The 22,530-nt window shown below is 51.0% G+C and overlaps 2 protein-coding genes across 3 annotated transcripts; both read right to left on the bottom strand.

The window, feature by feature from the left end:
* Window positions 1-3,440: 3,440 nt before the first annotated feature.
* On the bottom strand, window positions 3,441-8,845 carry LOC111559887 (putative testis-specific Y-encoded-like protein 3). The gene is given in 5 exon segments (XM_023252173.2): window positions 3,441-5,847; window positions 5,849-5,952; window positions 5,954-6,468; window positions 6,623-6,767; window positions 8,747-8,845. Coding segments are annotated over 5 exon segments (963 nt in total). The 3' UTR covers window positions 3,441-5,747.
* Window positions 8,843-22,516, bottom strand: PLAGL2 (PLAG1 like zinc finger 2). 2 transcript variants are annotated; one of them, XM_023251350.2, is made up of 3 exons: window positions 22,367-22,516; window positions 16,554-16,930; window positions 8,843-13,976 (listed from the first exon to the last, which is right to left on the bottom strand). In XM_023251350.2, the coding sequence occupies exons 2-3, from the start codon at window positions 16,811-16,813 to the stop codon at window positions 12,746-12,748; spliced, it is 1,491 nt and encodes a 496-aa protein (XP_023107118.1). In that variant the 5' UTR covers window positions 16,814-16,930; window positions 22,367-22,516; the 3' UTR covers window positions 8,843-12,745. The 2 variants fall into 2 exon arrangements, with proteins under 2 accessions (XP_023107118.1, XP_044909703.1); XM_045053768.1 differs by lacking the exon at window positions 22,367-22,516 and adding an exon at window positions 19,673-21,081.
* Between the last annotated feature and the right edge of the window lie 14 nt (window positions 22,517-22,530).

The raw sequence follows: 22,530 nt of genomic DNA, 5'->3' as shown, positions 1-22,530 counted from the left end.
CAGCCTTCTCTGGAGTTACTGTCTCCTAAAATGAGTCTTGGAGCTAGTGCAACCATCTTGGCACCACGTTGAAGATGAAACCAACAGGAAAGACAGCAGATCAGAGAAGAAGTCCTAAGTCCTTGAAAACATAATTGAGCTCCTAAATCACACAGCCCCCAAAGCCCATCTCACCTCTGGATGTCCACGTAAGGAAAAACATCAATTAAGGTCAGAGTTTCTGTTAGATGCCACCAGAAGTATTGTTGCTGAGCCAGCCACCTGGCGGGCTGGAGGTATACATGGAGGTGGGACACCTTAAAGGAACTTTCTCCCTCTACTAAGGAACTTCAAGTTCTTTGTTAGATGAGAAACAGGCTGAAAACTGCAGAAAGACATGCCCAAGGCCACACAGTGGGGAATCAAGAGCACACAGGCCTACCAGCCTTCCAGCTGGTGCCTGGTGCCTACTCGACCACAGCCCTGTGCCCTTGAGATCCTGAGTCAGCATTGATGAGGGGGCTTGTAGGGTGGGGGCCTCAAAGTTCACCAACCCAAGTCAGCGTACAGTTCTGCTGAGCAAGGGCAAGCAGATACCAGAGACTTCCTTGAATTTTTGTGTTGAAATCACGTCCTTGGAGGAAAAAAATCAAAGTCCCCCAAACCGTAATCAGGGCAGTTACAGGTAACGACTGATTGCAATAGTTTCGGAACAGATTTTTCTGATTGTAAAAACTTGTCCAAAGTTCCTCCCCAGGCCAACAAAGTGGGCGGACTCCTGAGAGCAGAGGCGAACAAAGACCTGAGGTCAGAGGTTCCTGGTGCTCTCCATGCCAGAGCAGGAAGCCCCTCCTCACATTGACCTCCTTCCTCCACCCTTGGAGCGTGTGTGAGGCAGGCAAGCAGCTCTGTAGGAGGAACCAGGAATGAGCCCAGACACTGCCTAGAAAACAGCTACAGTGGCCGCACAGAGTTCCTATCCCCACAGATATCATCTTCCCCTTGCCCATCTAGAAGACCCTTCTAAACTTTGAGGATGTTAAAGTACTTACTGATCCCACAAAGAGTGTCTGAACCCTGAGCTGTGCCGGCTGAGGGGTATCCAGCAGTGAATAAAACAGGTCCTCACATAGGTAGAGAAAAAGGCAGGTACATAAATGAATAAATGCATATAACATTAGGTGGTTGTAAGTGCCCTAACAAGAGCCAAACCACAGAAAGGGAGGGACAGCCATGGTGGTTTTGAGAAGGGGTCATCAGGGAAGACTTCCTGAAGAGGTAAAATTGTAACCAATGAGCTGAGAAACCTTAATGAATCGAGAGCCAGCCATGCAAGTATCTGGAGAAGGTTCCAGGCAGAGGGAAGAGCAAGCAACGTTCTGAGCCTGGTTTGAAGACCAGAGGGAGGTGGTGTTGTTGGAAAGTGATCTGGAGGAGGCGAGGCAGAGGAGATGAAGTTAGACAGGTGACAAGAGGTCAAATCATGAGGCTCTTGAAGGTCATGAGGAACATGTTGGTTTTTCCTCTTGCATGAGGTGGCAGCTTTGGAGGGTTTGGAGCAGAGGAAGGACATGGCCCAACCCTGGTCCTGAGCACCACCCTGGCTGCTGTATCCATGTAAGCCCATGGGACATAGCAGGTGCTCACTAAATGTCAGTGGTTGGATTCACTGCTTTCAGCCTCACCATTGGACTCTTGAAGCCACAGAGGGCACAGATCAGAATAGTCCTCTTGTGCCCCCCAGTGCCCCATATGGAGGGGTACTCAGACACATGAATGAGTGAGCAAGCAGGAGTAGGTTCTGAAGACAAGACTCATGCCCCAGATGGGTGGCTGGGACACATGGTAGCCACAGCCCTTTGCTGAGGTCAGTCACAGGGTGAAAGAAGGGTGCCACCGGCGTGCAGCAGGAAGATCAGGTAAATGCCTGCTTTGGTAAGCACCGTCATCTAGGGCCTAAGAATGTGCAGGATGCAACTGGGCCCAAATTTAGGTTGCAGGAGCCAAAGTTGCACCTGCCAACCACCAGTGCAGGGCAGGCAGACGACATGGGGCACCAATTTCTAGGATCACCACGATGTTTAGAGGCTCACTCTGATTCCCCTGGGAGCATCACGGACAGGTGTTTGGCACAAAAAAAAGAAACCCAGAGAATGTAACCCAGCCAGGCACTGGTATCCAAAATTTGGGTTCTAGGCTGTACTTGGAAGGTGGCAGATTGTTGTGGTCAAAGACGATCATGGAGGGCTTCCTGGAAGAGCTGCAGCCTGAAGTTAAACCGAAGACACTAGAGAGCTGGAGTTGCAGATACTCCCCTCTCCTTGTGTCCAGCTGCCCTGTGAACTCTCTTACCTCCGAACCACATCTAATATTCCTCCTCACTATCCATGGGATAATTAATGCCTTGGCTTTGAATTCAAAGTTCCTATTTCCAGAAAATGGCCTTAACTTACCCCCCCTCCCCACCCAGCCTTGTCTCTTCCAAGCAGCCACACCCAGGGTACATGCTATGCCCTGAACACATCACGCATCTTCTACCCCAGTGCCTTTGGTCAGGTCATGCCATTTGTCTCTCAGGAATTCCCTCTCCAGCCCCACTTTACCTGAACTACTGCCTTTTCCTCATACCCCAGCTCCTGTGTCCCAACTTCAGGGAAGTCTCCACCCTCCGATCTATCACTCACACTTGGGGTGAGCTGCATGCCAAGCTCGACTTGGTTGGGTTTAGTCTCTTTGGGGTGATCATTCTGTACCGGTTAGGCTACAGACTAATAGCGTAATTGTTAGTCGTGCCTCTTTCGCCCCCAGATGTGTTCCAACTCAACAACAAATTACATGGTTACCCTGCACTGCCCTCGCCCTTCTCTGCCCAGCTGAAATCCTCTGGGCAGGAACTATGCCTCATTCTTTGCTCTGTCAGGGCCCAGGGTAATACCCTGACACATCTGGATACAGTCATTCACTCACACAAGTGATTTCTGAGGTGTGACGGGGGCAGAGCAACAGATGGAAAGGCCCCTGTTCTCCTGACCCATCAGAGGTGGAAGGAAGAAGAGAGGAAAACAAGACCATTTCAGGGAGTGACGACGATAGGGAGAAGGCCACGAAGAGGAGGAGAGAAGATATAGAAGGAGGTAGATGACTTTAGACAGGCAGGGTGGGGAAGGCCTCTGGAGAAGTGGATTTGACTGAGGCCTGAAAGAATTGAGGGAGCTAGAGATGAGAATATCTGCAGGTAGAGAATTCCAGAGAGAGAAAGGCAAGTTCAGAAACCCTGAGGCCGGGACGTATTCAGTGTGTTTAAGGAACAGCAGAGAGGCGGGTGCAGGGTGAGTGAAGAGGAGATCAACAGGAGATGTCAGCAGGGGCCAGACAATGCTGGGCTTTGTCAGCCATGGCAAGGAATCTTCTTTTTTTTCTGCCAATGGAGGGTTCTGGATCGGGGAATATCACGATCCAAATCATTTTTTCCCCCAGACTGAGAGGTCTTTATTTTTCAATCACGCAGATAGAAGACAGAAGTGCCATGACTCCTCTTCTGATTGGATAAAGCCACCCCATGAACATTTCTCTGTTTAGAGGCAGACACGTCAGTTACAGCGATGTCAGTTACAACACGGTCACCAGGTACCGAATCATCAAGACCTTACCGATATCATTCTGGCGGTTACCCTCAGAACACGGTAACAGTTTCTAGTCGTAAAGTCCTACAAACCCCTTATTCATACTACTTCTAAGTACAGGGCTATGTTAACAGGCCACAACAACTTGATAACAACCATGAATAGCCATCTGAGTTTCCAAATGGTGTGGTGTAGAAACATTACATGGACATTCTTGTAAATGCTCTCAGCTAAAAGCAACAAGCAGGCCTGGATAGCTCAATTTCTCCACTGAGTGGAAAAGGGGAAGTAGATGCCTAGGGTCTTACTTAAAAGCAGTGAAATGAACAACATACAGCATTAACTTTATACATGCACAGGTCATACCTGAGCCAAGAGAACCTCTAAAGTTGCAGTGTTCAGTTAGTAATTCTTCTAATTCAAAAAACATCTTGGTGAATCAGAAAAGTTCAGAAGAATCAGGGGGCTCTCCTCCCTACACCCTGTGGGCTCTCAGCCACCCTGCCTTTCCAGCGGGCTCTGGCTTCAATTGCATTCCCCTGCCTAAAGCATCCGCCACTGTGTTTTGTGTCAAGCCCTCCCCTCCCCATACCCAGGTCCTGGAGAGCAGAGGACAAGGCCTTCCAAGGGAAGGGGGACTCCAGGAAGAGCTAAGCTCTTCTACCTATACAATCCCACCATGGGGGGTTAGACCCAGTGGAAGAAGAAAGGAGACCAGGGCTAGAGTTGGTCTAAAAGAACCCAGCACCAAACAAAACGATGAAACAGCCCCGCTCCTGGGGACCCTTGCTGAAGGGGGTAAAGAGGCTGCAAAGATCCAGCCCAGGGGTCTACAGCACAGCCCTCCCTCTCTGGAGCCAAAGAGGGGCAAATTCAACAAGAAAGACAGTCTCCTTAGCTGTTCTTAAGAAGCTTGCTTCTTCAGTTGTTTGTTTTTGAGCTGTCATTTTAAAGAAAATGAGAAGAAATATGTGAGATCTGAGCAGGTATGGACAGGTCCCATGACTAGAAACAGCCCTGCTGTAGTGCAACCTGGCAGCCTAAAGACGGGCAGAGACTGGAGATGGGGGCAGGGGCCCAGGGGATTCTGTGTGGGCCCAGTGACTGGGGCTCAGGAAGGTAGGCTTCTGGGAAAGAACCCCCATCATTGCCCCTGCCTTGAGCACATGCCCGGATATGCCAGTGTGGCAGAGTTCCTAGGGGGCTGGGGGTTTTCTTGCGCATTGGCAGGCGATTGTTGAGGTCCTTACAGACCTGGGAGCAGGCAGCACCGGTGGGAGCCTGGGTGGAACTCAGAAGGGATGATGGCCAAACACTGGCAGGATATCACAGATCTTGATAAGCGGATAGCAGGCCGTGGGGTAGTACCAATGCAGGGGTAAGAAAAGCAGTGTGATCACAAAGAATGCCTTGCCCACTGCTTCACAGCCTTGACCTCATCATGTGGTCCTGTAGTCCTGAGGCGCTGAGGCTATGGAATGTCCAAGACTGGCTGACAGGCAGCACCAAATGCATCCCCTTCTTGGATGATGAGACTCAGCTTGCCATAGCCAATATTCTGGATACATAAATACGAAGCCCAATGTGTTGTGGCCTTGAAGTAGTGGGCCTCCAAGAGGCCCTGGTCCTCCTAGTGCTGACTTGTGGGTGCCCTTGTCAAAAGTGGGAGGGAAGGGGGCGCCTGGCTGGCTCAGTCAGTAGAGCATGAGACTCTCGATCTCAGAATCACTGAGTTCAAGCCCCACATTGGACATAGAGCTTGCTTTAAAAAAAAAAAAAAAAAAGTGTGGAGTGGGAAGGCTATGATCAGAAGCAGGCTGGGGCCACAAAGATAATGGGAGTACACATCCATAGCACTGGGTGCCTGGGTAGAACTGTGGCATGTGACAGCTATGTGATGCCCAAAGGCCGCATGGAAACAAAAGAGCTTGGCCACGGAGGCCACAATCTTGGAGCAGAGTCCACTGAATGTTCGGAGGGGCCAGGGTGCATGAAAGAGAAAGCAGACAGCAGAGCTACGTCATCGGCTTGAGCACAGGTCCACAAGAAGCAGAAGGCAGTCTTATGTAGGTGTCAGGTCCTAGCGCAGGGCTTAGCCAGATTGGTACCTGCAGGACATAGGAGGGGCCTCTGTGCGCCACCTTGCTAGACCTCTGCTGGCTCCGCGGGAGGTGAGGTGGGGGGTTGGGGGGGGGTGTCTTTCCCCAGTAGGTAGTACTGCAGGAGTTTGGGCCACAAGTCCTCTAATAATCTGGGCAACCTTGTCAGCCTCTGGGAGGTTGTTCTGTGAGAACCCGCTGTAGAAGCTGCGAACAGTGTCCCAGTTCCTGTGTACCAGAACAGGGGGTTCCTTGGCCCTGGTGCCATCGGATGAGACTTGCAACTGACACCACCGGTCCTGAGGATCTGCACTCATACTCCTTCACGAACACCTTGTTCCAGAAAAAGGGATTGTTCCAAAACTTGAAACTGCAGCGCGTCCTGGCATGCCTGCGCTCCCTCACCTCCAAATTCACCAAGTACCAGGGCACGTCTTCATCACGAGGAATGATCATGTCTGACAGATGCGGGTGGTTCAGAAAGGCAGTGACCCAGAAGCCAGAAATATTCTGGATGATGAAGCGCCTACGTACCAAGTGCAGACGGCGCATGCGTCCAAACCTGCGCTCCAGCCGCAGGTAGGACCAGTCCGCCTGGGCGCTCACAGCCTCCAGCTCCCACTGGATGGCCTCCGGCAGGTCCGCGGCTGGGCGTTCCAGGTTTATGGGCCCCGCTGCACCGCCTCTCCTACCTCCGGGTCCTCCTCCCCCACCAGCCCCTCCGCTCCTCCGCCCCTTCCAGGAAGATGGCGCCCTGCCCAGGCGTCACTTCCTCGGCCTTCCCGCCGCCTCCCGACCGCGACCCCGCCCCCCAACCTCCGCGCGGCGGGTCTCAGGGGCCTCGGTCCGACTAGGCCCGGTGACAGGCGGGGCGGTCCCGGGGGCGGGGGCGGGGCGCCCGCGTGCAGCGGCTTCGCTGACCCAGCGGCGAGGTCGGGCGACGGGCGCGTGGCGGTTCTAGGCCCCCCGCCGTCTCGTCCACCATCACCTGAGGTAGCCTCTCGCCTGGAGGGGCTCGGGGTGCGTGGACGACACCGCGGGTCCCGCCGGAGGGGCGGTACGGCAGCTACGGGACCATGGCGGGAGGTGGGAAGGCGCGGTCTCCCCCTCGGGGCGCGCTCCGCTCCTCGCGCCCTCCTTCGGGGTGTGATTCGCAGAGGTCCCCCTAGCTGCGAGGGACGAGGGTCTTGCCGGCCTGGCTGAGTGGCACTGGGCTGCCTGAAGGGGATGCAACCGCAAGCGCCGGACGGAACTGGCCCCAACATTAGTAGGACAATGGCAATAAAGATGGGGTGAATTGCAGGGGTGTACCCAGCAAGGAATAGTTCCGAGTGGGCACCAAGGATCAGGCACAACTCCGGTCCCGGACACATAGAACTTTCCATCACAGCGACCACGCCGGGCGATTACTCTTCCCGGCGGTGGACACTGGGGGCCACCGGGCACCCACACTCGACTGTGGTTTGGGGCAGCTGTAGGAGACTTGCCGCTTTGCACAGGGTAAATTATTCAAGCATATGCAGAAAAGACTATGCGGACTCAAACTGGAAGCCGCAGACGATGGTAATTACCTGGCACGTGGAGGTGCTCGAAGTACTTCTATAGAGAAAGGTAGAAACAAACTTGGGAGTACAAGGATCTGGGGCAAGGGAAGGTCTCAAACGCTGGCAACGGGGAGCATATTGGCATCTGTATGTACAAACTATCTTCCTGGGCTTGTAGACTGAAAGATGGACATTGTTTCACCTTGCCCAATGCCCAGAGGCTGCCTCTTGCTCTATACCAGACATTTCACAAAAGTGAACCCGTCTGAAATGCAGGGAATGTGCTTGGATAGGATAAGAGCCTGGATGGACCAGCCTTGCAGCCCTGATCCTGTAAATGCATCTGCACTCCTGTGGTCTTGGCTCCCAAACTTGTGGCTTATGGAGGTCAACACACCTAATTCCCCCTATGCCCGGAAGTCCCTGCTACCTCCTCCAGAAAGCTTTCAGTCTCCTCCTGCCCGATGAATAGGGTGGCGCTGAGCCCCCAGACCCATCCTGGGGTATACACTCCCTAGAGAGCAAGGTGTATTCCCTTGGGGCTCTAGCCAGGAATCTGACCCATTGGGGTGGACATTCAATCTTTGTCAAGTAAATGGAAGGCCAAAGAAATGAAGGGCTAGCCCACTGCCTTTGTACACAAAACACCCGTAACACACATTAACAGTTGTTAACGTCCCGTGGACTCTTGGGCTGGACTCAGGACTGTGTGGCTGTGGACAATGGCTTCAGACCACAGAATAGTTAATCTGAGCCCTGGATAGGAGCATCTCAGTATGAGTTGCAGGGCCTATGATGATGAGAACTACCTTCGTTAGACTGGCAAAGCAGCAAGGTCAGAAGCCACGTCAGCCTTTCAACAGTTTGTCTGAACCCAGTGAGTAGGTACAAGTGTGACAAGGTCAGGTCCTAGCTCTGTCACTTGCCAGCTGTGCACCTCAGGCAATGGATGACATCTTTTCTTGGACAACCAGTATCCATTCTTCATCCTAACAGAAGCCCCAGTTTCCTTTGAGAAACCACTCCTATCTCAGCCTTGCAATTGCTGGCTGGCTTGGGGGAGAGCACAGAGCCCTTTCAAGGCCAGTGAGACAGGAGATGCCTGGGAGGTGGGGGGCACTTCTGTGAATACAAGGACTCCTCTCTCCTTTCTCTTTCTGGTCAGCACTGAGAATGACGGATATGGAGTCATGGCAGCAATTGACTCCTACACAAAGGGATGAGCCACTTTGTAGGGCCTGAGGATGAAGTCCCGACTACACAAGAGGGTGGAGAGAAATAGGAATGACCAACCATGTTTGAGTTGCTGGATCCATCCTAAAGACTGTGCTAGATCTGGCATTTTTAGTTACATGAAATTTTCGTGAGGCCAATGAGAGTTTCCTCTTGCATCCAAGTTTAAGTGATAGCATGATGCCACTTAGCTCAAGATCTTTCATTTCAAAGTATAAAGTCTGTAGGTGCTAACGTGAAGGCTTGCTACTGTCTGCCCCACACTCACCATCCCCTGGGATGCTAAAGATGTCTGTTGTTTCCAGTTCTTCCCCAGGCACTCTCCAACCCTTGCCCAATCAGACAGGTTCACAACTTCCAAACGCATCATTCAGAAGTTTTTAATAAACAACTTCATTATAAAAACTTTTTTTGAAAATGTAATTCTGTAAAACATTGAAAAATCTACTTTAACAAAGATACGCCCTGTGCATTTTCTAATGGCACTTATATTTTACAATTAAAAACCTTGTTTTATATAAAGCCAAAAATACTCCAAGAGGTTATTCACTGTGTTTACAAAGTGCTAGAAGGTTTTTGTCTTGTATTTTTCTCTCTTTAAATAATCTGGCATTACGAAAGAGTGGCCCCAAAGCCTTGATCACCAGGAGGGAGGGAGGCAAATGAGAAGTGGTGTCTCAGGAGTTCTAGTGCCAAATATTTAGAGGTGGAGAGGGGCAGCTATGGAAGTGAGCTTGCATCTGAAGAAACCGGGCTGGGATACTTCTTCCAGACCCCTCCACAGAAGCACTAAATTATCACGGTGAATCCTTCTCCTGTTAGAACCGGGACACCCCTTCCCTTGCCACAGACCCTCCTCTCCAGTGGTGAAGGTCATAGCCAATTCCTTCCACAGCAGGTTCAGAGCTCCAGGAGAGGCCAGGGTGAGGTCCCAGAGGAATCTGGACTTTTCTGGCCAACACCTGCCTAAGGCAAAGTTTCTTATTACATAAATATCCTTGTTAAAAAGCAAAATATTGATCCTGTACAATATAAACTGTTAAAAAAAATCGTGCTTAAAGACAGCTCCTAGATAAGAGGGAAGGTAGAGGGAATGGGGAAAACAGCTACCAAAAAGAAAGGGGGGTGGGCAAGGATTCAGACTACTAGGAGAAGTTTAGGGCAGTGGAAAAATTTCAACTTAGGACAATATCTACGAGCAAAAAAGTAATCACACCTGCTTCCCGGATTTCCATTAAATGCCATTTGTATAAGGTTGGGGGGAAACTCATTGGTGCTCCTTTTCCCACCTCTTCCCTCTTTAAAAGATGTGCACAGATCCTGAGCTGACACAGCTGGGTAGGTCATCCCCTGGCCCCCAGGACTGCACTCAACCTTCACCAGCTGTGTGCAGGATGCGAGGTGCCTGCCCCCTGTTCAAGGCAACTCATCGCTGACAGAGGTTGGAGGTGGTGGGGAAAGGGGTCATTACCCCTTTTTCCTGGTCCCTGTTTGGTCTCTGCCACATGCCATGGCTCCTGTTGTGGGCAGACACCCCTCAGGCTCTCATGGCCTCAGTAAAGGTACTGAAGTGGGTTTGGTACTGAACGTAGGATAAAGCTATTCTTATCCTTTGAACAACCAGGCCAATAAGGCTTTTTTTTTTTTTTTTTCTTTTTTTTTTAACTTTGGGAAGGGAAGTTTAAGAAACAGCTGGGTGGCTATGGTCCAAAAAAAGGTGAAGGCAGATGTTCCTCTGTACCAGCAAAGTTCACAGTGATAGGGAAATTCCTTGTGTGGGGTGAGAGCACTGACGGAAGAGTAAAGGAGAAACAGGATGGAAGGAGAGGGGAGAAGGGACAAGGCCCCACTTACAAGGCTTTAAATAGTTGCTCTGCCTGTTCTAGGAGTTTCCCAGCATCACTAATGGGGGAGAGAATTCAAGGAAGGGACAGGAAAGGACAGGCAGGAAGAGTGGACTCTTTAAGCCTGAGATTTTATACTCCATGGCCAGAGGCCCACTTGCCTCTATAAATGAGGTGTGCACGGAAGGTGGCAGGGAGCGGATGAAGGGTTGCTGGGTCTAGTGATGAAGACCAGAGACAATAAGGAGAATGGCAGCACTGAGTCCTGCTTGGATCCTCACGTACCATTTCCTATAATACGAGTCCCAATAACATGCACAGCATGCAGGAGGTGGCTGCGTACCAAGGTGGACGCTTTTAAAAATAAACCTTAATTAGTCCCTGGGACTCACTGAAACGAATTTTTAGAAGCAAATCACCTAGTCTGATCCTAACCTTGCCAGACATTTTTATATCTGGTTTGTTTTTTCAAAAGTATGCCAAGCTACCCTGCCTAAATCAAAACATGCTTATTCACTCCACATTGCTTCCAATCGAGGGCCAGGGAGCTACATTTTAAGGCTTGCACCTCAAAGAGTACTGGCCTGGGCTGAAGCAAAAGCCTGGGTCTTGGACCTGCTCAGTTCCTGATGATAAAGCAAAGTGATGTCTAGAAGGAAAGAGGGGGTGTGAGGACTGAGCGGAGGCCGAGGCAGTTCCTTGGTAGTTTGTCCTGAAACCCTAGTGGAAAAGCCAGCATGAGGCACCGCTGAGAAAAGTGCCCAGAAACTACTGGCTGCATGTGTAGAAGTTAACAGTAAAGAGGTAGAAGTGTGTTTCTGAATCAGACTGGAGGTGTCTCATGAGGGTCCCACATTGGTGGTCCCTGAGCTGCCTCCCTTCTGTGAGTGGTGAGAGTAAAGCCCGTGCGGAACTGAGAAATGAAGCAGGGATGGGGTTCGGCTGGGCAAGGGCTGTGCTTTCTGTGGCAGGGAGCCCCACAAGCCAGAAGAGTGAGTCATCTGTTGCGAGAAACCCTGCTAAGTATTGGGGGCAAATTGAGGGGGGGCCACAAAAGGAAGGTGGGATTACTTTGATGGGGAGCAGAGAGGCCTATGCACAGTGGCCCTGAGTCCACTGTAACTGCAAAGTAGAGGAGTGGGGAGACTGTGGATAAGAACAAAGGTTGGTATGGGAGCCAATGACGTACCCACAGGTTAGGACTCAACTATCTGCCCAGCCCTAACTTCCTGAAGACTGTTCTTGCAACAATTCCACAACTTCCTGGAAAAGGGACAAGCAGGAGAGACACATCAGGGGTTCATACCCTCTCCTTTGCTAGCCAACCAGCTTAGAACCCGAGTCCCTCCTTCCAAGACTAAGGATAACAGCTCATGATGTTTGGGGTGGGGGCTGGGGAATGGGGGCGATAGAAGCGGGCATGCCTTTCATTTCTTGCCCTCTCCTGTTCAAGAGGAGGAGGAGGGCTCATGATGTACTTGGAGAAAAACAGAATTGCAGACCTGTGAGAAACCTGCTCCAATCTTCTTGCCTGTCTCGCAGACACTGCCGAGGAAGGCAGGAACAGACAGTCATGGAAGATGGCAGAGACTGAAGCAGTCCAAAGTCAGTTTATTTCCCCACAGGGGAAAAATGTGACCTCAAGTGAAGAGAAGTCAGTGAGACCCGACTCCGCCTTGTAAACAGGGCTCCAGTTAACACCGGGTACCAAATGGTTCCGGCTGGTGCCAACTGGACTGGACTGGTGGGAATGAATTCACGGCGTGTAAACAATGTTCACTGCAATCATTCTAAGGCTAACAGCTTGGCAAGGGAGGTGAAATGGTGTGTCTGAGGCGACTGTGTAAACGGTACCGTTGCTGGACAACACTGACTGGAAATGGAGGTGCTGCTACAGGAGGGACGGGGCTGGTGGGCAGGACAGAGGCCCTCTCTCCTGCCTATTGGTGGGAAGCAGGCGACGGAGCCAAGTGACCCTTTGCAGCAGGGCCTGACCAACTGCCGTAGGGTCTGCAGGTTGGGACCAGAAGGCGGGCTTCTTGGGCTATTTCTCTCGAGGTCATCCAAAGTGAAACGCTTTGTGTCTCCAAGAGGCCTCCCCCTTCTCCAAAGAGGAGGAGGTCTGACACTTTGGAGAGGGAGAGGGCGAAGTGTGGCTCCCGATTCAGATCAAAAAAAGTAAAAGTAAAAATACCTGAAGTTCTATGGTATGAGATCTTTTCATGGGGTTGGGGCTCAAGGCTCCTCCTAGAACTGATCCTGGAGCTTGAGCCCCCAAACCAAGTGCTCCATACAGATACTGGAATTTTTTTCTTTTTGAACCCAGCTCTGAAAGCTCAGCTGCCTTCATGGGAGATGCAGATGGGGTGGGTACAGAGGCTCCCTGACAGAGCCTAAGACTGGGCTGAGGGCCTCCTTGGGGGCTACTGGAATGCCTGGTGGAAACGAGGCAGGGTGGTGGTGCTCAGGCCAGAGGTGAAGACAGGAGGCAAGGAGTGCAGAGGTCCAAAGTTCAGTGGTCCGCCAGCTCCCGGGGAATCTTGAGGCTGAGCTTGCAAAGTGGTGAGTAAGGGCTGTGCCTCGGCCTGGGAGTAGCCCATGACCAGGCCTCCGGTGGCCCCGGGTGGGTTACACGGGGGTAGGTTGAGTGGAAGAAAGCCCAGTAAGTGGGAGAAGTCCACATTAGCAGCGCAGAGGGCCTCAGAGAGGTTGGCGGGGCTCTTGGTGAGCAGTGCTTCATCTAGGAGGGCCGCAGCTGCCGCCGGCTGAGGTGAGGCGGGCTGGGGTTCAGCGGACGAGAGAGACAGGCTTCCAGGAAGCTCCGCCAGAAAACTATCCACCTCCACTTTGGGCAATTTGTCGGGCAAGTATGAGGTAGATCCAAGCTGGTATTTTGGAGGAAGCTGAGCTGGGGAAGAGATAGGTGAGGATTCCAGGGGGTAGCTCATACCCATGGGCAGCGTGTTGTGCACCAGAGAGTGTGGCATGCCCGTGCTGGGCATGGTAGGGATGTGGGCGCCATACATGCCCATGGGCAACATGCCAGGGAAGGCCTTGGCCCCCATCACGTCCCGAGAGGCCATGCATAGCACAGGGCTCAGCTCTTCCTTCACACTGACTGTGGAGCTGCAGCTGAGGAGGCCTAACATGTCCACTGGCTCTGTCTTGATTTTGAGCAACTCCTGCGAGTGGCTCTTCTTGACATGACGTGTCAGGTGGTCCTTGCGGCCAAACCGCTGGGCACAGTACTGGCACAGGAAATCCTTCCGGCCTGTGTGCACCACCAGGTGCCGCCGCACATCCTTACGAGTATAGAACCGCCGGTCACAGTGGTCACAGGGGTGCTTCTTCTCCTTGGCACCACCTGCTACTCGGCGTGAGTGGGCCTTCAGGTGCTCTAGCAGGGCCTGGGTACTCTCAAAGGTCTGCAGGCACACCTTGCAGCTGAGGTCACCGCTGCTGGCGGCATGCATAGCCAGGTGGCGCCGGTAGCCTAGCTTCGTATTGTAATTCTTACCGCACTCAGAACAGTGAAGGGCCTCTTTGTTGGGGTCATGGGTCTGCAGGTGGTTCCGCAGATGGTCCTTGCGGTGAAACATCTTATCACAGTACATACACTGGTGGGGTTTCTGGGCTGAGTGGGTGGCCATGTGCCTGGGGGTAGGGATGGAGGATAGAGGAGAAAGAAAGGAGATCACAAGGGCTGGCCAGACAACTGAGGTGTCCATTAACAGGGAAGTAGATACAAAAATTATGGTAGAGACACGCAAAGGAATACTATGCCAACTATATTCTATAGATATCCTCACCCACCTGCAAAATCACATATGTACTCCTAGTCTTTGCAGCACTGTTTGTAGTAGTAAAAAATCAGCAACAATCTAAACGTCCGTCAATAGGGAATCGGTGAAATAAATTATAAGTTCAAAAAATGACTCAAATAAAAAAAAAAAAGGCAGCTTTATATGTACCCACGGGGAACAAACTCCTAGGATACAATGAAGTGGTAAAAAGCAGTGGGACAGGACAGTGCATGCAGAATGGTACTACGCATAAGAAAAGAGGGAAAACAGATGTATGTTTGCTTGTATGTGCTTAAAAATATTTCTGGAGGGATATATAAGAAACTAACACTGGTTCCTTATGGGGAAAAGAGATAGGGAAGCTTATGGGTTTGATGGAGAATTTCCATTTATACCTTTTGACACCTTGTGAATTTTATGTGAATGTATTTCCTTTTCAAAAAATTATATTTAAAAAATTTTAAATGACACCATAAAAGAAAATTGAAAAGAAAAAATCTAAACTTCTCTATCTGGAACAATCCCAAAACATAATGAAGGGTTAAATCAAAACAGGAAGTTCAGTTTGGTGCGTGTAATCTAATCCCTTGTGAAAATAAAAAGGGAAGGGAATACATATTTCAATGTCTTAGCATGGATACACAAGAAACTGACCCCACTGGATACCTCTGGGGAGAATGGTAGCTTCCAGCATAAGGACAATGCATTTTTCACTGAATGCTCATTTGTACCATTTAAAGTGTTTGCCGTGTAAACCAGCAACATTTAAAAAAGTGTTCCCATGGTATAGTACCTCAGTGTTCCTTGGTTTACCTGCTCCCATCTGGAGGGACAGGAGCTCAGAGTGCAGGAGTTACAATCCAGAGCTCTACGGGACTTTCAGAATCAACTCAGTAAGACTTCGAGGACCCACCATCTGCCAGGCCCTGTGTGAGTTGTCATTAACCTTGTTCTCCACAAGAGGCCGAAGCACAGGACAGTAAGCGGCAGTAAGATATCCACGTCAGTAAGTGGCAGAAACTGAATTTGAACACAGTCCTTGAAACCTGGGTTCACTCAGGTATACCACAGCTGTCTCTAGTATAGCACCCAGTGATCCTTCCTACCTGGAAGGTATCAAGCGCAGCCATTACCCTCAGGCTAGGTGTGAGTGCTCACACCACCAAGAGCTACTATTAACCTCCTGTGACATATCAGACACGGTAATGTACGAGAGGGAGGTGTTGATGGACCCACAGTCCATTTTCCTCATTTTACAAGTGAGGAAACGAAGGCACTAAGAGGTTTAGTGACTCGCCTAAGCTCACGCAGTGACTAAGGTTGGAGTCAGAGCTCCTGCCTCCCAGACCCTATAGGACCTTTCCTGTAGCCTCTCGCAGACACCCAGATTGTCACTAAGGAAGCCTAAGAGGATGGCCCCAACTGGAGTCCACCTCAGACACAGGAGCACACAGTTATCAAAGCATTCCTGAGGACCACAGAACCTGGTCACGCTGCCCTATTACCTGCTTTAGTTCCTTCCTATCAACTGTTTTCCAGACAAGAACTGAGGCTTTCTTTGGTCATCTTGTTCATGCATTTACTTGTCTGCGGTCTGTCCCCACTATTGAGATAGACTCAAGGAGCACCCCCATCTGGCTCACTACTCTGTCCAGGGCACTTAACACCATGTGTGGTATGCAGCAGGAGCTCAATAAATTATAGTTGGCTAGATGAGTGGATGAAGCAGTGTGCATCAGGCAGTCTATCTCATTTGTAAAGGGCATATTCCTGTTCCTCTGATGGAAAGGCAAGGATAAAGTCAAAATCACTCTGGGGCAGGCGCCCCTCCCTTCCAAGCTCCTCTGCCATATCTACTTTATACTAGCACTTTCACATTCTATTTCACTTTATGTAGGGCTCTTGGGCTTAAAGTTTCAGGAAAGCTGCTGACCGAGAGGACGCCAGAGATTCCACAGAGACGGAAGTAATCATGTGAGTAGCAGGCTGGTTCAGAAGAGGCACTGCAGGACCAAAGATGCTATGGGACTTTGGGTAAGTTACTACCCCACTCTGAGCCTCCACTTTAAAATTTACAGATGGGACCAGAGGGTCTCCTCTTCCTCCTCAAGTTAAGACTGATTTCTAATTTCTGGCTAACATTATCTGGCATTACCTGGCAAAGGTGGGGAGAGTAGTATTGAAAACATCGTTTAATCTAGTTTGTTCATGACGGTCTGATATTTCCCCATCAGAGTCTAGTGTCTGAATACAAATACCACCGGTAGCTTTTAGTGAGGGATTTCAAATTGTTGGTGTTCAGGGTACACTTATGGGCCAATAAACGTCTACTCTTCTGTCACAGATAAAGCCTCCCACTCAGTGGAGTCTTTCTGGCTTTGTCCTCTGGGAACCTCAGGGCAGGAAGAGGTATGGGAGCATCACCTACCTATACAGCTTGTACTTGGAGGCAAAAGCCTTGCCACAGTGCAGCTGAGGGCAGCTATACGGTCTCTGCTCTGGATGGGGGAGGCTGTGAGGCCTCAGCTTCTCCCCATTTGAGAAGGGCGTCCCCGAGATTTCGCATTGGCACTTCACTTGACTCTCCGCCTCCCGGCCCCGAGGCCTGGGAACTAGTTTCCAGCCCACTTCCTCCTCCTGCTTTGCATCTTGAATCCAGGGGGGGACGCTGGTGAAAAATGTGGTCATGGCAAGACTAATGGCGAAGGGCCATGTTATTCAGAAAGCCTCCCCATCAGCTCCACACGGGCTCTCTGCTCTGTCACAGCCTCCAACGCAGCAGCCTTCAGAAAACAATCTCTTCACCTGAAACATCAGAACACCTGGTGTTAGGGAGCCCAATACCATGAAAACACGGGCTCTGGAGGCAGACAGATCCCGTTCCGATCCCCGCCCTTCCACTTCAAAGCCACGTGACTTTCAGCCAATTACTTCCCTGAGCTATCTCATTTACAAAATGAGTTTAATAATCTCCTAAATCATAAGGATATTTCGAGGATTAAATGAGATAATGAATACACAGTATTCAGCAGAAGGCTGGGCACCTAATAAGTGCTTAATGGTAACTACTGTTATTAGTTCTACCTAGGCTAATAAGAAACGAGATAATCTAAGGAAGTAAAAGCCCTAAACTCCAAATATTCTCTTCCGACTTCACTTTGATATCCTTTCCACTAAATTTAGAGATGGCAGCTCCTCCTCCTTCTCCTCCTCCCCCACTACTTTCCACAATTCTCCTCCTCATGAAGGTGCTAAAGAGCAATAAAATGCCCAAAAGGCAACAGAGAAGGAAGAAGCTTTTGCTTAGGAAATTTACACCCTGGAAGGACAGCCCCTGAGCCAGATGTGTTTCTCAGTGGCACATCAATAAGAGGTTCTGCCTGAGGAGGCAACAGCAGACTCAGCATTTCTCCTAAACCAGTCCTGGTCCCATCCCACCCTCCACCACCTCTCTGGGTCTCCCAGGCCATGCTTCTTTAGCAAAGCCGTCCAACACGCCACGTGCCGAGCAGCCCCTCCTGCAGACCTTTGTAGCACACATACATTTCTCCATTATGAGCAGGAAGCATACTAGCATTAGAACTCCTCCACCAAATTGATTCTTTGAAGGCTCAGATCACAGTTCTTTCATTTCCATACACTTAGCATCTAGAAAAGGACTCTCAACTTTCTTACCGTTCGATGAGTAAATTAGTCACTGAATGCAAGTTGATGCAAGGCTCACTTATGCTCACAAAGTTCTGGTTTAAACTGGTGTCACAGCTCTTCCAAAGTGGGGAGCCAATACCTTGAAGTCTGATCCTCTCTCTTGTTGAGGCAGGGGGAGGGGAGGGGTGTGGGAAAGGGGAAAACTGGAGCAAAGATGACAGAACTTTTCTCCTGACATTAATTCAGAGAGGATGGAGATTACTGTACTGACTCTCCAAAGGGGGACAACAGACCCACATTCACACTAATAAGATTACCAACTGCAAAGCAACTTGCTACAACAGGGGGATTCCTTTTGAAGAAGTCATGCCAAAATTTGGTCATGAGGCTTTCCCATGTGAAGGGAGCAAAGGACAGTGGGGACTGTCCACGAGAATCTGGGGAGGGCTCCAACCGCACAAACAGCTGTGGGCCACAGAATGCTTGCTCAGCTCATTAGCACCTGCTGCTTACAGTGACCATTCATCTAACAGACTGGCGGTGAACGAGATGATGGGATCAGCGGGTTCATGCCCCAGAGAGCTTTGCTCATCATTAACGTGAGCTACGTCCTGTTCAGGAACCATTCCTCTTGTTGAAGAAACAGTGCAGTGTAATATGATAAACATTTCCCCATCACGAGTGGAGATCTGCCCAGAAAGATCTGCACAAAGGTGGCTGCATTTTGCATGAGTCACATGCCGGGGAGGGGTAGGCAGTGCTAAAAAAGTAGTCCCACTTGAGCCTTCAAGTCATCGTGGCATATCTGCCTGCTTCACTATAAATCTCCAAGGCCTCTGACGTCTGCCTTTCATGGGTTAAGTCCCTCCTTCTCAAGGGTGGAATCACCTGTTTATAAAACCAGCGATTACTACGCTACCTTGGAATCGGGCAGGGAGCAAGCGTGAATTCGAACATCTACTTTGGAGGGAATTTACCCCACCCTCAAAGTCAAGTTCTGCTCCCCGCTGCTATCTAAAACCGTGCATCTCAGCCTCTGAAAAGCTGGGAACGGCAGCCAGAGGGAAGCAGGTCGCATCACTTTGGCCGACACGAGAGGGGAGCCTAGCCCTGGAAATTCCACACAAACTCAGAAAGAGAACAGTACGTCCCCCACCTCCCACACATACACCTCTTCTGTTCTCCTGAACAAGCACAAACAAGACAGAGCAGTTTAGTATGCCGCTTCTGAAAGAGTGAGTAATGGGCTTCTAGGAAAGAGGCTGGTGGTGGCTAAGGAGAGCTCAAGAGGTTGTAATGACAGAACCAAAGGAGGGAGGCAGCCATGTGCTTGCCTTGATCTGCGTTTAATGGGGCTATGGCCTTAAAAAAAAGAAACAGCCAACACCCTGATCCTATTCCCCCTAGCCTTTCAAAAAGGCACAGGGGAAGCCCTCACCCATAGTCACCGACAGGCTGCTGCCGGTGTTACCTTAGGAACCCTTTTGGGAATCTAGTCTCTCTCCCTCTGTCCTTTGTCTGCAAAGTCCTCTCCTCTAGGAAAATTCCTGGGCCTCTCTCCTTCAGACTTCCTGGGCAAAACTGAAAGAATCCTGCTTCTCTTTCAGAGCCGCTCTTCTGGTCTCACACTCTAACCTTAACAACTGTAGAGAAGCTGACGGAACCTGTTCCCATAAAACAAACACAATCAATCCCTCCCAGTTACTGGTATAACTCGGTGTATTTTCATCCAAAGATCGCTTCTGGCGCCTGATCTCAAGAGGGAGGTAGTGCGGAAAGAACCTTGGACTTGCCATCCGAAGAGCTGCCACTTACTGGCTGTGAAAGCAGGCGCAGGTTACTTTGTTTCTCTGAATCTCAGATTCGTCAGTTTCTAAGATAAAGACGTCTTCTCCTTACCTAGAATGGTCTCACAGAGGACGCAGCGTCTGACACAAAGTGTGCGCACACATGCAGTGCCGTCTACACTGTGTCTGCCTCTTTTCCGCACAGGGCCCGAGCAGCACTTCTTTTTTTTCCCCCTTTAATGTTACTTCTCAGGCCTCCGAGTGAGTTTCCTTCCCTTCACATCGCCCCAGAACGCAGCCTTCCCCTTTTCCCTCGCCATCAGCCGCCAGCACATCCCCTCGAGCCAGTCGCCCTTGCGCTCCCTTCCTCCAGCGCCGTATCCCCGTATCCCACGTATCCCCGTATCCCGGGCCGGAGCTCTCTCTCTGAGTCCCTTCTGTTACTAAGGCTCCGCGCCCCAAACACAAGTGCTTTCTAAAAACTCCCGAAGGCCCTCTTTGGCAGCGGAAAGGAGACAAACTGCTCTCCAGTCTGTCTGTCCTGCTGTGTGCCATGATGCCTGCTGCCCTCTGACGAAACTATAGTTTTTATGGTGTTACATCATCTCTATAGAAACTGCGTTCTTTCTCCATTATTAGCCTGTTTCCTCATCTGTAAAGCTAAAAATACTTACCTCACAGGCTTGTTGTGAGGATTATTTTAGTCAGGTATGCAAAGGGCTCAACATAGGGCTTGGCTTGCTGTAAGTCCCCAACAAAAGGCAGCTATTATCTTTGCCTTTGTACTGAGTTGCACGTTCCCACCTTCTGCTGCCACACTAAATTGTCCCAACCCTCCCCAAACCGTGGAGAGGCAGCCCCCCTGCAGCAAGGAAAGCGTTAATCTCTAAGTGTTCTTAACTAGAGAGACCCATAGAGGATTAACAGCTCCACTTCAGTGACTACCCTAAAATAGCTTTTATCCCTCCCGCCCGAGAGCTACTTGGGGATCTGAAGAACTCAATTCAACACCTGCCCAGGAGGAAACGTACCCGGGAACACACCCTGGAACGTTCTTTAGGGTGGACAGACTCTTCCCTTAAGCAGAGCCCAAAATAGCAACTGGGAAATTATAAATAGACCAAGAAAAAAAAACCCAGGTCTTGACCCCAGCACCAGAAACAAATCCAAAAGACACACCGACTGGCTGGAAAACAGCGAGAAAGGGGAAATGAGCATAGCTGCCCCCCTCACTCACTCTCTCACACACACTCCAGAGTGGTGGGAGAATTAAATTACAGGGAGGCTGGAGAGTCTCAATGACTTGCATCATTCCAAGAGACATCAAACAGGATTAGCAGGGGTTGGATTTACTCTCGGGCTGCTAGTTCTTCTGTCACTGTAGATGGGCCCTCTTCGGAGTCCCTTTGATTCACTATTTCCTCTGAATCCCGCTGCCCCCCACTCCTGCGGAGGCCTTGAGCAAATGGCTGCAGCTCACTACAGCCCCATTTTCATTAAGAGGAAACCTGGTTGGACACCCCCTAGTATTCCCAACCCCCCCCCCCACGCAATCTAGTGGCCTCACCTTGGGGGGCAGGGTTAGAAATCCAAGGCCAGACTCTATCACAGTCCCAAGCTAGCAAGATGGAACAACACACAAGCCAGGAGATGGGCTACTCGTGCAGGTGAAAGCACCAGCAACTTCCCCCCCCCCCCCCCACCTCCCCAGTTGTCCTTACAGGTCCCTTTCTCCCACCAAGCTGGGGCCATAGCAGGGGACTGGATTTGCAGGGAGTAACCAGGCTCCTCCGGCAGCTTCTAGACCACTCCACTGTGTGGTGGGAAAGGTTAAACTCCCCGGGAGCTGGGAGAGATGGGAGTGGACGCCTGCCGGAGAAGGGAGAAGGCACAGAAATTCAGGGAGAAGTCTGGAGGAGGTCTCAGGGATGGGAAGGAAGGGCAAGTGTGATAAAGAATCATTAGCAACTTAACTGGGTCTCTAAGGGACCTCCCCCCGGCCAACAGAAAGAAAGAAAGAAAGAAAGAAAGAAAGAAAGAAAGAAAGAAAGAAAGAAAGAAAGAAAGAAAGAAAGAAAAAGGAAGGAAGGAAGGAAGGAAGGAAGGAAGGAAGGAAGGAAGGAAGGAAGGAAGAAAGAGATGGGTTATAAAGGCTGGAGGATTCCAGGGATTGAAGATAGAAGTGAATTCTCTGAATTTCAATGGTCTCAAAACGGGTAACCAAATAGATGATAAGGTTTGGAAGTGTAGTCACTGAGGAAGGAATTATAGGTAGGGCTTATCTGGGTTCTCCAGAACCAGGTATTTGAGGTAAGTCTCAAAATGGGCTATGCGGTTCTGGAAAACGAAACAGAGAGTAAAAAGCGACTATTTGGAGCAGGAAAGGGGGTTATGTGGGTCTGAGTAGGCGTGTCTGAGGGGAGGGAGCAGGTGCAGCTTATCTGCGTCCCCCAGACCCGGGTCCCTGGTAAGGTCAGCAGCGCGTTATCTGGGTCTCCAGGGAGCCTGGGGGTCAAGAGTAGGGGACCCTCAGGGCTGCGTCTCCAGGTCTCGGTAGGGAGGGAGCCAGTGGGGTTTCTTCCGGTCCCCCAACCCAGGTATCGGTTCCAGGGAGAGATTTCGTCACCCTGGGGCCTATCTGGGCCCGAACTGGCGTGGAGGGGGGCCCCGGTCGGGGGTGTAGGCGACCGCGCCGTGGGGCCCGAGAGGAGAGGCGCCGCCGCTCCGGGTGTCGGGCGCGCGGGCGCAGCGAGACGGCCTCCCGCCCCGCTCCCCGCCGTCCCCCGGGGCCCTCGCCGGCACTCACCGCGCTCGGGGCCCCGCGCCGCGGGCCGGGCCGCGCTCGGGCTCCGCCAGGCCCGCTCAGGCCCCGGTAGTGGCGGCGGTCGGGCCATTGTGCGGTGCATTGTGGGAGCCGCGCGAGCGGGCGCTCGGGCCGTGGAGGGGGCGGTGCCGCGGGCTCTCTATGGT

Source organism: Felis catus, chromosome A3 (genome assembly GCF_018350175.1).
Source record: "Felis catus isolate Fca126 chromosome A3, F.catus_Fca126_mat1.0, whole genome shotgun sequence".
NCBI lineage: Eukaryota > Metazoa > Chordata > Mammalia > Carnivora > Felidae > Felis > Felis catus.
This window is presented reverse-complemented; position numbering and strand designations above follow the sequence as displayed.

Bases quoted from the DNA above. Each gene is read 5' to 3' on its own strand.
- PLAGL2 (XM_023251350.2), bottom strand. From the start codon at position 16,813: ATGACCACATTTTTCACCAGCGTCCCCCCCTGGATTCAAGATGCAAAG. The intron at 13,977-16,553 runs GTAGGTGATGCT...CCCTACCCCCAG, and splicing joins TCCAAGTACAAGCTGTATAG to GCACATGGCCACCCACTCAG.